Source organism: Neomonachus schauinslandi, chromosome 14 (assembly GCF_002201575.2).
Source record: "Neomonachus schauinslandi chromosome 14, ASM220157v2, whole genome shotgun sequence".
NCBI lineage: Eukaryota > Metazoa > Chordata > Mammalia > Carnivora > Phocidae > Neomonachus > Neomonachus schauinslandi.
Window position 1 is genome coordinate 52,203,448 of NC_058416.1, and position 15,807 is coordinate 52,219,254.

The 15,807-nt window shown below is 39.6% G+C and overlaps 1 protein-coding gene and 1 pseudogene across 1 annotated transcript in view; one reads left to right on the forward strand and one right to left on the reverse strand.

Moving 5' to 3' along the window:
* The window catches only part of NDC80 (NDC80 kinetochore complex component), a 48,901-nt gene extending 44,849 nt beyond the window's left edge, over positions 1-4,052 (forward strand). Inside the window, exon 17 of the mRNA XM_021686225.1 lies at positions 3,647-4,052. Within this exon, the coding sequence (XP_021541900.1) occupies positions 3,647-3,784 (138 nt within the window). The 3' untranslated portion in view covers positions 3,785-4,052. The remainder of the gene's footprint in view (positions 1-3,646) is intronic.
* A 10,079-nt stretch (positions 4,053-14,131) lies between these two features.
* On the reverse strand, positions 14,132-15,213 carry LOC110576831 (annotated as a pseudogene).
* Between the last annotated feature and the right edge of the window lie 594 nt (positions 15,214-15,807).

Below are 15,807 nucleotides of genomic sequence, written 5' to 3' on the forward strand. Positions count from 1 at the left end.
AAAGACATTGAACTGCATTTTCTTGTTTGCCAGTGTTCTTCACTGCTTGGTGAAAAGAACTAAGAAAATATGCTGGATCCTACATCAGAAAACCTGGATTCTCCCCACTTAGTGGCTCTATAACCTTTCATAGATTCTTTTTCAATCAGTATTGTTAATTTGAACGACAGACCAGATAATTATATGAGTAATTACTTTCTTGTTCTCTCAGGGATGATGTATAATAAATGCATAAGAGGAAAATTCATTCACAGTCTATGATGGTTGGCTCAAATTGAGAAAGTCTGTTTATATGTATCATTTTGCTTCTTTTGGTCTTTACTTTCTTCATCTGTATAATGAGAGGGTTGTACTAAATCATTGCCAACATCCTTTGCATCTCTATCTATTATCTGTAACAATTAGTTTGACCTCAGTGTTAATCCAATAGTGATTTATCACGAGGGATTTATGTGAAAGGTAACCACAACTGTTAAAATTTTAATCAGTTAACATGAAGTTAGATTTGAAACCCTAATGATAATTACTTTTATTTGCTATTTAGTTCATTGTTGTTCAAGATCAGACTGCATTTACAGAGCACTTACTTTGCACTATGTAAAATTCACAATTAGCCAGTGAACTGTGGAAGGAGCCCCTAAAGTCAACCAATCATCTTTAAAACCTAATGTGGGGAAATTTTACAAGTGATAAAATTAGACTAGAGAAAACAGAGGACTGTGGATCTAGTGGTATCTTTAGATGGGATATTCTTCCTCTGAGCTAAAACTTTTCTTTGAGCAGTTCCTGATTGGAGCCCCATGCAGGTCCTGTATGTGGCTTGATAGTCTAGCCTAGGAGACAGCAAACTACAGCCCACAGACCAAATTGTGCCCACGGGCTGCCTTTGTAAATAAAGTTTTATTGGAACACAGATACTTCATTCACTTCCATACTCTTTATGGTTGCATTCCCACTACACTGGCAGGGTTGAGCAGTTGCAACAAAGGCCATTCGGCTTACAAAACCTAAAATATTTGTTATTTGGCCCTTTACAGGAAAAGGTTGCTGACTCCTGTTCCAGACTCCTACCTCCTTGAAGGGCACAAAATCTTTTTTGTCTGTTTAGATGTTAATAAATTATTATAAAGCTACAATAACGTACCCATTGTAGTACTGATGCATATAAACCAAGCTCTGATTCAGAGTCCAGAAAAAGATGGATGAGCATAGACAGGAAACTAATTTATAAGAGAGGTTGTATTGCAGACTAGTGGGGTAAAATGAATTGTTCAATTAATGGAGTTGGGATTCCTACCTAGACAAAAATCACTTCAAGATGGATTAAGAAGTTAATGTGAGGCTAAATTTATTTTTTTTAGAGAGAGAATGAGAGCTGGGGAGAGGGGCAGGGGAATAGGGAGAGAGAATCTTAAGCAGGCTCCACTCCCAGTACAGAGTCCGATGTGGGGTTCGATCCCACAACCCTGAGGTCATGACCTGAGCTGAAATCAAGAGTCAGACATTTAACGGACCGAGCCACCCAGGCACCCCAATGTGAGACTAAATTTTTAACTTTTAGAAAAATTATAGACACAGTCTTTACACCTCAGGAGTTGTAAAGGAGTTCTTAAATTAGACATGAGTTAAAACCACAAAAGAAATTATTTATAAATTCAGCTTTGTTAAAATTAAGATCTCTACATCAAAAGACAAAGAAAGACTAGAGGGGCACCTGGGTGGTTCAGTTGGTTAAGCTTCTACCTTCGGCTCAGGTTATGATCCCAGGGTCCTGGGATCAGCCCCGCATCCAGCTCCCTGCTTATCGGGGAGTCTGTTTCTCCCTCTCCCTCTGCCCCTCCCCCCCATCACTTTCTCTCTCAAAATAAATAAATGAAATCTTTAAAAAAAAAAAAAAAGAGTGGAAAGACAAGACACAAAACAGTAAATGATATTTTTTAAAACAACTAATAGCATCCAGATATATAATGACCTCTGGAAAATAAGTACAGAAGGTGGGCAAAAGACTTAAATGGGAATTTCACAGAAAGCTAAGGTGGCCAATAAACAGGAAAAGATCTACCACTTCCCACCCTCAGGAAATTGGCAAAAAAAATTGAAGTTTGAGAATACAAAATGCTAGCAAGAAGAGAAATGCAAGTTTTCATTTATACTGCAGGGGTTGTAAATTGATGTTAACAATTTTAGAAAACAATTTGGCAATCCCTAATAAAATGGTGCAATTCCGTTCTAGGTATTTAATTAAATGTTTACACTGTGTGCTGGAGTAATGTACTAGGTTGAATAGTATCCTCTCAAAATGCATGTGTATCCAGAATCTCATCATGTGACCTTATTTGAAAATAAGGTCTTTGTGGATGTCATTAGCTAAGATGAGGTCATACTAGATTAGGGTAGGTCCTCAATTTAGGGACCGGTATCCTTATAAGAGTCCGTGTGAAGATGGAGGCAGAAATTAGAGTGACACAGCTGTCAGCTAAGGATTGCCCAGAACTGCTAAAAGCTGGTAAGAGGTAAGGAAGGATTCTTCCCTAGAGCCTTCAGAGAAAGTGGCCCTGTCAGTATCTTGATTTTGGACTCCAAGCCTCCAAAACTGAGAAAATAAATTTCTGTTGCCTTAAGCCATCTAGTATGTTGAAATTTGTTACAGTATAATTGAAATAGTAAAAAACATAACCCAGTATATTAGTTTTAGTTTCCTGTTACTGCTATAACAAATTACCACCAACTTAATGGCTTAAAGCGACACACTTATTTCCTTATATATCTGGAGGTCAGGAGTACAAAATGGGCCTCCCAGACTGCAATCTTTCTAGAGACTCTAGGATGGAATTTATTTGCCTTTTCCCTTTTATAGAACCATCTACCCCCCCTTGGTTTGCAGCCTCTTCATCTTCAAAGCCAACAGCACAACATCTTCTATCCCCTCTGACCACTCTTCTGTCCTTACGTTTTCTCTCTCTGACTCTCACATTGACATTGCTGATTCCCTCTTACCAGGACCCTTGTGATTACATTGGACCCACCAAGACAATGCAGAATGATCTCCTTTTCTCAGACTCCTTAATCACATCTGTCAAGTTCCTTTGCCCTGTAAGATAATGTATTCACAGGTTCTGGGGATTAGGCCATGGACATCTTTGAGGAGGCTGCTATTCAGCCGACCACACCTGGAAATAAATTAAAATTCATTAATAGTGAAATGGATAAATAAATATTGATATATTCATGCAATAGAAAACTATTTGGCAGTACATGAATAAACGAACTATCTGCATTAACATCAATGAATCAAAACACTGAGTGGAAAAAAGTCATAGAGTATTATATTTAATATCATTCAGTAAATATGAATGTTAAAACCAGGTACCACAAAATTATATTGTTAAGAAAAAAAAACATACATAGGGGGGGGGGGGGGGGGGGTAAAAGTATAAAGAAAAGCAAAACATTGTTGAGGAGAGTGGTTAGCTCTGGGAAGAAAAATGGGGATATGATTAGGAAAGGGCACAAAAAGGGATTCAAGAGTATCCCTTAAATTTCCTGTTCTTACGAATGTTACCACTTGTTTGTATATTTCACAATTAAACTCTTTCTAAAAGAATTTAATGTTTTTTCATTAACAATTGCTCATTGTTTTCACTAGAAATATCTTGAGGAGCAGATTGCTAAAGTTGATAGAGAGTATGAAGAATACGTGTCTGAAGATCTCTTGGAAAATATTAGAGAGATTGGAGACAAGTATAAGAAGAAAGCTGCTTTAATTAAGCCTTCTGATGAATGAAGATAAAATATTGATTAAGCAAGAACTTTATTAACAGTGTAAATTTTTAAATGTCCTCTGTAGGTTTGAAAAATCTCTAACATATCTTATACCCCTCCCTACAATGAAGTCTTATGACCGTATCTTCCCAAGCCTGTGAAATATTTTTATATCTTTTATAAATCTAGTTCATTAATTTAAAGTATGTATAACCTGAAATTATGATAACTTGTTTTTTTGTTATCTTTAGATGTGAAAGACTAGTTATATTATGTATCCAGAGTTAATAAAATTATATCAACAAAGTGTGTTTTCCCCTGATTTCTCAACCTAACTTCAGATGGTTAGAAGATAGTTATTTTGATCTAAACCAGGAATCAGCAAACTGTGGGCCAAATGCAGTCACATCCAATCATTGATATATCATCTATGACTGCTTTCACTCTATAGTGGCAATGTTTATTATATGCGACAGAGACCATATGGCTGCAGAGCCAAAAATGTGTACTATCTGGCTCTTTACACAAAGTTTGCCAATCCCTGGTATAAGCTATACAAAGGTTGGGGCTCTTTAAAAAATGTATTCCAACTCATTCCTTATTCGGAGCCAAGAAGCTAAATTTCTTTCTGGCTTCATGCCACCATTACTCTGAAATGAGCAGAAGAATATGGAATGTGAAAATCAGAAGAAATAATAAAATAGTTCAATCCCCTCATTTTAGAGATGAGAATTCATTTCTACAAATGTTCTGATTTACCTCTGGTCACACCTCTTTGTAGGCGTAGAAGTCACACAGGAACTTACTTGTAACAGTACACAATCCTGACTGTGTACAGCCAGCCACAGGAGCTGTAAGATAGGAATTTTCTGGATGGTGAGGAAGTCATGTTAGAACGTAAGATTATTTGGTCTAAATTGTTAGGAAGCTCCTCACATTCAGCTGATATCTGCCCCTAGTTGAACTTTCTATTCAAAGTTATTACAACTCATGCAAGTCAAAATGAAGAGCATGATAAAATGAAATGAAACAATATAAAAACCCAAAATGGAATTCCACCAAAGCTTTATGAAAGAACAGCATGCAGCCTGAGAGGGTGGGATGAACAAAAACAGGTTTTAGTTAGGAGATAATAGGACAAGATTAATAGTTGCCAATGTACTCATGAATCTTGGCCATTAACATCCAACAGAACTTTTTTCAGTGATGGAAATATTTTATCTGCACTATCCAGTATGATACCAGCCATATGTATCTATTGTGCATTCAAATGACATCTGTTTATGACAAAGACAACTCAGACTTTGCCCCTCAAAAGTGTGGTATGGAAACAGCAGCATTAGCATCACCAGGGAGTTCGTGTTTTAGTTAAAAACACAGACTCTTGGCCCCACCCAAACCTACTGAATCAGAATCTGAACCTTTCATAGTGTATTGACATAAACTATACTTATTTAAATTTTTCATAAGTTTTGACATCCATATACACCTATAAAATCATCACAAACTGATGAATAATATCCATCACCACTAAAAGTTTCCTTGTGGCCCTTTACAATCTTGTCTCTTTCCCCTGACACTTGCCCATCTATCCGCAGGCACACACTGATCTCCTTTTTGTTATTACAGATCAGTAGAATAATATGTACGCTTGTATGGCTTCTTTCAGAATATTTTGAGATCCAAGATTATTTTGAGGTCCACATTGCATTGAATATCAGTAGCTCATTCCTTTTTGCTGACTAGTGTTCATATATAAATATACTGAGTTTGTTTATCTGATGGACATTTAAATTCTTCAGTTTTTGCCTTACAAATAAAGTCATTTATTTGTACATTCATGTACAAGTGTTTGTATGGACATATGCTTTCATTTCTCTTGGGTAAATACCTAGGATTGGACTGGCTAGTTCATACAGGGTAGGTGCATATTTGACTTTTATGAAATTTAGATAATGTTTTCTGAAGTGATGGTACCATGTGTTCCTACCTGCAATATATGAGACTTCCAGTTGCTCCACATCCTCACCCACATGTGGTATGGCCAGTCATTTTAATTTCAGCCATCCTAAGGGGGTGTGGTTCTATCTCATTGTGATATTAATTTGCACTTCCCTAACGTTAAGCATTTTGTCATATGCTTATTTGTCAGCCACGTATCGTCATGGTGAAGTGTCTCTTCAAATATCGGCCCATATTTTTACTGGATTGTTTCTTATTAAAAAAGCCCAATTTATTGCTTCTTTTATACTTTTTGCATTTTGTGAAGTTTTCAAGGAATCTTTGCCAGCATCAATATGATTTTCATCTATATTTTATTCTAGAAGTTTAATGGGCTTGACTACTGAATCAAAATCGGAATCCAAACCTGAATCTTTAAAAGGTCCCCAAGTTGTTCATATGTACATTAAAATTTGAGATGTACTACTTTAAAAGTGACCACTAGTTAAGTATTATTCATAGTATAATACTATTTAATAGTGACTTTATTTTTTTTTAAGATTTTATTTATTTGCCAGAGAGAGAGCGACAGCGAGTGAGGGAACATAAGCAGGGGGAGTGGGAGAGGAAGAAGCAGGCCTCCCGCTGAGCAAGGAGCTCGATGCGGGATTCGATCCCAGCCCTGGGATCATGACCTGAGCCGAAGGCAGATGCTTAAACAACTGAGCCACCCAGGTATCCCTAATAGTGACTTTAGAAATGACAGAAAAGACATACTAAGTTCAAACAAAATGACTGCCTAAGCACAACCTAGAACATGTTCAAGAGACAAAAGTGATCAGTAAATTTGCAGTAAACTTTTCACTCGACATTTTTTACCTCACTCTATAGTTTTCTTCTGAATTCCTAAGGACATGCTTATCTTCAGAACTAACACCACTGAGGTAGATATTATTCCAGTTAAAAATTCCAAGAATCCTAGAGTCAAAAAAGGCTTTAGGTATACAGTTCAACCTCTCAATCAATAAGGAATACCAACGTTGGCATTTTTGGTAGATGGCTTACCTAGTCCTGAATACTTCCAGGGAGTATTCCAAATTGCTAATTATTTCAAAGCATCTCATGGTTGAGCAATGCTACTTGCCAGGAAGTTCTATCTTATATTGGCCAAAACCTGCCTTCATCTAATTCATTCCACCTTTTTGTCATAGATTGTTGAGTTATCAGTTTCCAGTTACATTTAGGGATATCAGTTATCTATTATCGTCTTATGTTTGACTCTGTGTTTGATTAACTCAATCTTTTCCCAATTATTTTAATCTCTTTGTTATTCTACCTTGCTTTCAATGTTACTAATACAAATAACCCCCTTCACACAAATTCCCTAGCTAATATTTTACTATATTTATCATTCTTTTCCCCTTTCTTATTAACCTTTTTTTTAATCTATCTTAACTCACTTGTAAGTTGCAGATGTGATACCACTTTACCTCTAAATATTTCAGTCTATATTTCCTAAAAACAATGACAATCTCTTAGACAACCATAGGACAATTATCAAGAACAGGGGCACCTGGGTGGCTCAGTAAGTTAAGCGTCTGCCTTCGGCTCAGGTCATGATTCCAGAGCTCCAATCGAGCCCCACGTAGGGCTCCCTGCTCAGTGGGGAGTCTGCTTCTCCCCCTCCCTCTGCTCTTCTCCCCCCCCTCCACCCCCTTGGCTTGTGCTCTCTCTCTCGCCCACTCTCTCAAATAAATAAATAAAATCTTAAAAAAAAAAAGACAATTATCGAAAACAAAATTAATATTGGTACATCAGTACCTAATCTATAGAATGTACTCGAATTTTGCCAATTGTCCTTTATTAGGATTTTTTTCCAGGGCGCCTGGGTGGCTCAGTCATTAAGCATCTGCCTTTGGCTCAGGTCATGGTCCCAGAGTCTTGGGATAGAGCTCCGCATCGGGCTCCCTGCTCCACGGGGAGTCTGCTTCTCCCTCTCCCACTCCCCCCCCGTTTGTGTTCCCGCTCTCACTGTGTCTCTCTCTGTCAAATAAATAATTTAAAATTTTAAATTTTTTTTAAAGATTTTATTTATTTATTTGAGAGAGAGAATGAGAGAGAGAGCATGAGAGGGGTGAGGGTCAGAGGGAGAAGCAGACTCCCCGCTGAGCAGGGAGCCCGATGCGGGACTTGATCCTGGGACTCCAGGATCATGACCTGAGCCAAAGGCAGTCGCTTAACCAACTGAGCCACCCAGGCACCCAAAAATTTAAAATTTTTTTTAAAAAATAAGATTTTTTTCCTAGTCCAGGATCCATTCCAGGATCACACTACCAATAGTTGTCATATCTATTTACTCTCCTTTATGATGGAAGAGCTGGTCATTACATCTTGACTTTCATGATCTTGGCATTTTTGAAGAGTCCAGTCAATTTATAGACTGTCCCTTAATTTTCGCTTAATTTATTCTCACAGATAGGATATGTTTCTTGCAGGACACCACAGAAATAATGTTACATTCTTTTCAGTAAATTGCATCAAAAGGCACATGATATTTATTGGTACCATTAATGTAATTTAATCACTTGATTTTGTTAGTATGTGCAGTTACGATTTTCCCCTTTGTAATTAAGAAGTGAGGAGGAGGAGTGGCTCAGTCGGTTAAGCATCCCACTCTTGATTTCAGCTCAGGTCATGATCTCAGGGTTGTGAGATGGAGCCCCACGTCGGGCTCTGCACTGGGCAGAGATACTCTCTCTCCCTCTCCCTCTGCCCCTCCCCCAATTCTCTCTCTCCCTCCCTCTGTAAAAAAAAAAAAAAAGGTGGGGAGGCTACTTTGGGACTATGTAGATATTTATCATTAAGCTTTCACCTACTAGTTTTAACATCTATGTCTCTTGAATGAATTATTACTGTGATAATTGCCCAAAAAAAATGATTTTTTTATTGAGAAATAATTGACATATTAGTTTCAGGTGTACAACATAATAATTAAGTATTTGTGTATATTGCAAAATGATCACCACAATAAGTCTAATTAACATTCATCATCACACATTTACACATTTTTCTTGTGATGAGAACTTTTAAGATGTACACTCTAAACAGCTTTCAAATATACAATACAGTGTTGTTAACTATAAATGCCCTGCTATACATTAAGTGATTTTTAAATTTCTAATTCTAGAAATTTTTAGGTGCAAAGTGATTTTTAACTTCTAATTCTATTATTCATTACTTCTACACTAATCACTTGGCATTCTACTCTAAGAAAGAACTTTCCCTTCTCTCCTATTTATTTATATCGGTATGGACCCATGGATTCTTTTTTAATCAATGGGTTATAATCTATAACTATCATTATTTATTTTGATGTTTAAATTGTCCCAGGTTTGACGAGTGGGAGCCCCCTTCAGGCTGATTTCTCTATCCTTTTTGACATTTCTCTGTCATTCTTTGAGTATTTACTTGCTTTCTGGCACAATCCAATATTTCAGGCCCAGTCTTTACTTTCCCTGCTCAATCCCTGGAATTGGCCAGTTCTCCAAGGATGACTGGTCCCTTTTAATGGACAATAATATTTGGAAACCAAAACCTAAGCACTGTATGTGTTCATTGCTCCTAACGTGCCAATGTTTCCAGGCCTTCCCCAAGGACAGAGCTAGAAAATATAAGTATTGAGAGGCTGCCAGGAAGATGGCAGAGTAGGATGACCCTGTGCTTACCCCTTGCCACGTGGTGGCCTAGAGAGCACCCACATCGGCATAAATAACCCAGAAAGCAACCCGAAAACTGGCAGAACAGACTCTGCAGCCCGGCATACACAAGAGGCCACAGTGAAGCAGATCTACCCCCTCTGATCGCTCTTGGCAAGATCCCATCAAAGCAGTGCCACAAGCCTGGCAGTGTGTGTGCAGCCCAGACAAGGGCCAGCACCACTCCAAAGTGAGTCCTGCTCCAGGGAGAGGGGAAGATAACCACACACCAGTCTGACTCTGACCCCACCAGTGGGCTGGGGCCAGGCAGCTGGTCTGATCACAGGCCCCACACACCAACAAAAGCTTCTCAAGGGACAACACAGGGAAAATGCCTGCAGTTTGGTACTACTTCATCTCTGGCAAACACCTGGTCTGACTCAACTCAAGCCCAAGGCAGCCCCGGACCAGCCCACTAACACGACAAGCACCAGACTCTACCCACAACAGGCAGAGAGCCATCACAGGCTGGACTGAAGGCAAACACATCCCAGCCATAATGGTAGGAGACCCCTGTAGCAACATACATAGGAGGCCCCCTGAAGCACCATTTTCCTGTGAAAAGGAGACATTGAGCTGCAGGACCTCTTCTTCATAAAGCCACTACCTTCAAGTGTAGGAGACATAGCTGACTGATGAATCACTGAACTCTACCTCTGAAACTAATAATACACTATATGTTAACTAATTGAATTTAAATTAAAAAAAGGAAATCCCCCAAAAAAGAAAATATAAGTATTTATATACATACACATATCTATATAGTTCTATCTGTATTAATATATTACAAACCATGAGTTCATATCAATATCTCCAGTTCCACTCCAGTACCACACAGGTGCTTAACACAGAGAAACAGACATAGCAATAGACAGAACGAGGAGACAGAGGAATATGTCCCAAATGAAAGAGCAGAACACAATCAGAGCAGGAGACCTAAGTGAAATGGAGATAAGTAATATGTCTGATAGAGAATTTAAAGTAATGCTCATAAAGATACTCACTGGACTTGAGAAAAGAGTGTAGAACTTCCATGAGACCCTCCACCAAGAGATATGAGACATAGAAAAGAACCAATTAGAGCTATTGGACTCACTAAATGAAAATAAAAATAGACCACCTAGAATAAATAGCAAACAAGAGGAAGTAGAAGAACGGATCAGCCATCTGGAGGACAGAGTAATAGAAAGTAAGCTGAGCAGATGAGAGGGGGAAAAAATACGCAAAATGAGAATAGACCCAGAGAACTCAGTGACACTGTCAAGCATAACAGTCACATGACAGGGATCCCAGAAGGAGAAGAGCGAGAAAAGGGGGCAGAAGATTTGTCTGAAGAAATAATAGCTGAAAACTTCCTGAATCTGGCAAAGAAAAGAGAAATCCAGATCCAGGAAGCACAGAGAGCCCCCAACAAAACCAACCCAAAGAGGTCTGCACCAAGACACAAAGTAAATAAGAATGGCCAAAAGTAGTGATAAAGAGAGAATTTTAAAAGCAGCAATAGCAGTTACATATAGGGGAAACCCCACAAGGCTATCAGTGGGTTTTTCAGCAGAAACTCTGCAGGCCAGAAGAGAGCAGCATGATCAATTGAATACTCTATCCAGCAAGGCTTTCATTTAGAATAGAAGGAGAGATAGAGTTTCCGAGAAAAACAAAAGTTAGAAGCAAAACCAGCCACATCCCTGTCACACACTATGCCATCGGCCTGTAGGTCCCAAATTCACAGTCCAGCCGCCCTCCTGCCCGAGTCAACATGCAGGGCCTGCCACCTGCTCAATGCCAAGTCAACACACCTTCACCTCGATTGCCAAGGGCTCAAACTGATATTCTTCCTCTCAAATTCCAGCCCCTGTGCTCAAGTTTATGCACAAAAGTGGGCATAATTATAACAGCAGAATGAAGCAACCCAAACAGTGACACTAATTCTGTGGAATATATAATGGATAAAAGGAGTGTGCTAGGCTGAGAACATCTCTAACAAACACATCAAAGGACAATACATATGGCATGATTCCAGTTAGTAAAAGAAACAAACCTGGGAAAAATAAAATAAAATGAAAACAGAGAGGGAGACAAACCATAAGATACTCTTAACTATAGGAAACAAACAGTGTTGCTAGAGGACTGGTGGGTGTAGGGATGGGGTAACTGGGTGATGGGCATTAAGGGGGGCACATGATGGAATGAGCACTGGGTGTTCTACGCAACTGATGAATCACTGAACTCTACCTCTGAAACTAATAATATACTATATGTTAATTAATTGAATTTAAATTTAAAAAAGGAAACCCCCCAAAAAGAAAATATAAGTATTCATATACATACACATATCTATATAGTTCTATCTGTATTAATATTACAAACCATGAGTTCATATCAATATCTCCAGTTCCACTCCAATACCACACAGGTGCTTAATACATAGGCTCAATAAGCAAGAATTGGCTTAGGGACACTTTTTCAGAATATGGAATTTAATACCCTGGAAAGGACCCCAGCTGATGTGGTAAACTCATGGATGAGGAGGCTGGAAGAGATGATGCCTAATTCTCAGACAAGTGGAAATGCCTCGGTTGTTCTGGTAGAGAGTAGAAATAGAAATAGAAGAAATAGAAAGGCTGAGTGAAGTGAGAATGCTGTAATACACAATGTAAAGCGAGAAGAGCCCCCAAAGTTTCAGAGGAGGACCTTGAGGACAACCCATGCATGAAGGCCACAAGGAATGTCCTGGTGAGAAGGGCAGTAGTATCACTAGAAAGTTCAGTGGTAGCTCTTCTATAGACTGAGTTGACAGAGGAAGAGGCAGGCATAGCGCTGAGCTCATGAACATCCATGGGGATAATGGAGCTCTAAAGTAACAAAGGCCAGGAAGCTGCCCACAGTGATGGACAAGGTCAGAAAAGCAGTTGAAGGGGCTTAATCTGAAGAAGTTGTGGAGGTGGTTAATAGAGATGGTGTCCCTAGGGGCAAAAGAGTGGGACAGAACTATGCTCTCCTACTCTCTGTGATAATAAAGTCCAAAGAAATATACGAAGGAGGGGGTAATTTTTTTTTTAATTCATAAACTATTTTTAGAGTAGTTTTAGGTTAACAGTGAAATCGAACAAGTATGGTTTTTTTAACTCTACAATCAGCAAAAAGCAAGAATACTAGAGCAGGGGGCTAAGGGTGGTCATATCCCTATAAAAAGTCATAATCCCTTGCTCAGTTCCCAGATCTGGGCCATTTTCAGATCTGAATCCCATTGACTGAAGAGGTAGCTGAGTCTCTAGAAGGAAGGACCTAGCAACATCATGGCAAATGTATACGATGATGAGGGGCCCCTGGGTGGCTCAGTCGTTAAGTGTCTGCCTTCGGCTCAGGTCATGATCCCAGAGTCCTGGGATCGAGCCCCGCGTCAGGCTCCCTGCTCTGCAGCAAGCCTGCTTCTCTCTCTCCCACTCCCCCTGCTTGTGTTCCCTTTCTCGCTGTGTCTCTCTCTGTCAAATAAATAAATAAAATCTTTTTTAAAAAAAATGTATAAGGTGATGATTTCCCCAGTCCTTTCCCCAAAGGGACCCATAGCCAATTACTTAAGTGATTGTACAGTGTGAGAAGAAGACTAACCAGACTGTTTTAGGACTATTTGACACAGGATCTGAGTTAACATTAATCAAAAGCACCAACACAGATGGCCCCTCTATGAGAGTTGGACTAATTAATGGAGGACTAATTAATGGAGTCCTGGCTAAAATCTGGCTCATCGTATACCCATTGGGTCTATGGACCCACCCAAAGGTCATTTCCTCAAACCCCAAGTACATAACTGAAATTGGTATATTTGGGATTTGGAGTATACCCCACAACCCCAATATGCAAGCATAAAAGCTGTAATAGTGTGGAAAGCCATGTGGAAACTGCTGAAACTACCAGCTTCGCCAAGATAGTAAATAAAAATAACATCATATACCAGGGACGATGGCAGACATTAATGTCACCATTAAAGACCTGAAGGATTCAAAGGTGGTGAAGGATTCACTATCATATCTCCATTTAATTCACCAATCTGGCTCTCTCAGAGATGGCCCCTGGAGAATGACATAGGTTAAAACGATGAATAAATTTACAGGTGTAAATGCAAAACCTTTTCCAATTCAAAGCAAGTAATGACCCACCGTGTTCTGGCAGGGAAATATCAGGCAAGAAAGGAAACTGAGTGAGAAGCCTTGGACTTTGCCAACCCTATAAGACTAGCAAGACAGAAATAACAAGTGGTCCAAGAACTCTTGCCAGCCTCTAGAGAAATCCTGGAATAGTCAGTTCTTACACATTAATACTCTGCACATATCAAGAAATTGATGGTCTTGCAAATTCTCACCAAGCCAATGGATTTCTCTTCTATAAACCTGTTCTTTCACCTTAGTTAGAAAGTAACTAAGCCACATGTACTAAGGATTTAAATCAAAGATATATGCAGGGTTTTAAACATATACAAGGGAACACTTAACTTGAATACAACATCAAAGTCGGCAGCAAATTCTACAATCCAGTGCTAATAATAGATACAACCTTCAATGATAACTTTCTTTCAAAGGTTTATTCCAGTTTCATGAGGCCAGCAGGAGGGGAGGCAAACGTATACTTCTGAGTCACCTCATGCAGCAAATGCAGTGAATCTTCTTGCAGACCATTTAGAAACATCTGCAGTGAATGATGGAGGGGCCCGACTTGTCCTTCTTCTGCTTGCTGATCCACATCTGCTGAAAGGTGGACAGTGAGGCCAGGATGGAGTCTCTAATCCACACTAAGTATTTACTTTCAGGAAGAATGATGATCTTGACTGTCATTGTGCTGCGAGCCAGGGCAGTAATCTATTTCTGCATCTTATTGGCAATGTCAGAGTACATGATGGTCCCACCAGACACACCATGTTGACATACAGGTCCTTCTAAATGTCAACATCACACTTCATGATGGAGTTGAAGGTAGTCTCATGGATATGGTCTCACAGGACTCAATACCCAGGAAGGAGAAATGAAAGAGCTTCTCTGGACACCAGAGCCACTCATTGCTCATGTGATCACCTGGCTATCTGGATGCTCATAATTCTCCTGGTAGGAGGAGGACAAAGTGGTGGCCATCTCCTGCTGCAAGTCCAGGGTGACACAGCAGAGTTCTTCTTGATTTTTGCTCAGTGGTGGAGGTGAAGCTGTTGCCATGCTCCATGATGATCTTCATGAGGAAGTCAGCCAGGTCCCAGCCAGCAAAGTCCAGACCCAGGATGACTGAGGTTGGGTGTAGCCCTAGTAGATCCCTAGGGCCCATGACAATACCAGAGGTGTGAGCAGACACATAAAGGGATAGCACAGCCTGGATGGCCATGCACATGACCCAGGTGTTGAAGGTCTCAAATGTGATCATAGTCATCTTCTGTCTGTTGCTCTTGAGGTTCAGGAGTGCCTCAGTCAGCAGTCCCAGGTGCTCCTCCAGAGCAACATGTAGCTCATTATAGAAGGTGTGGAGCCGGGTTTTCCCCAATTCAGTTGGTGATGATGCCGTGCTCCATGTGGTACTTCATGGTCAGGGTGCAGCAATTGCTCTGGGCCTTGTCACCCATGTAGCTGTCCTTCTGCCTCATGCTCACCATGACGCCCTGGTGTTGGGTGCCTGACAATAAATGGGAACACATCTAGGGGTCATCATCCCCAGCAAAGCCACCTTTACGCATGTCAAAGCCATTGTCAATGGCTAGTGTGGTGATTTCTTCCTGCATTGCAATCTGCGGAGGCTGGGAGCAGAGGAGCCAGGAGGCTGAGACACAGGAACACGTGGAGTGCAGGCTGGCTGCAGCAAGTGACATCACAAGTCTGTGTATGTTATCATTGTCTACAGTTTCAGTTGGTGACTTCTCTTTGTTCTAAGCATTGTTTAAAACAGTTTTAAATTTCCACAAAGAAGAAGTTTTGTCCCTCCAATTTTTATTAAATTTTAGTTATATTGTGTTGTAATTAGAGAATACTGTCTTTACTGTTTACTGTTCGGACTTTGCTGAGGCTTTTCTTTGTGGCCTAATAGTTTTTGTGAGTATTCATGGGCAGTTGAAAGAGAAGTGTATTCCCTTTTTAGGATATTTAATTGGACATATTATCAATCAGATCTACCTTATCAACTATATAACTAAGGTTTCCATAATTATTTTTTATTTACTTGAGAAACAGAAAGACTAAGTAATTTTATCAAGTTCTTGTTAGTAAATGGTAATGTTCTTTAGGGAAGGGCAAAACTGAATTGAGGCAGTTTGACTTCAGAACCTCAACTCTTAATTATATCATGCTGACTTATGTGGGTATTCATTAGATTTTTCTCT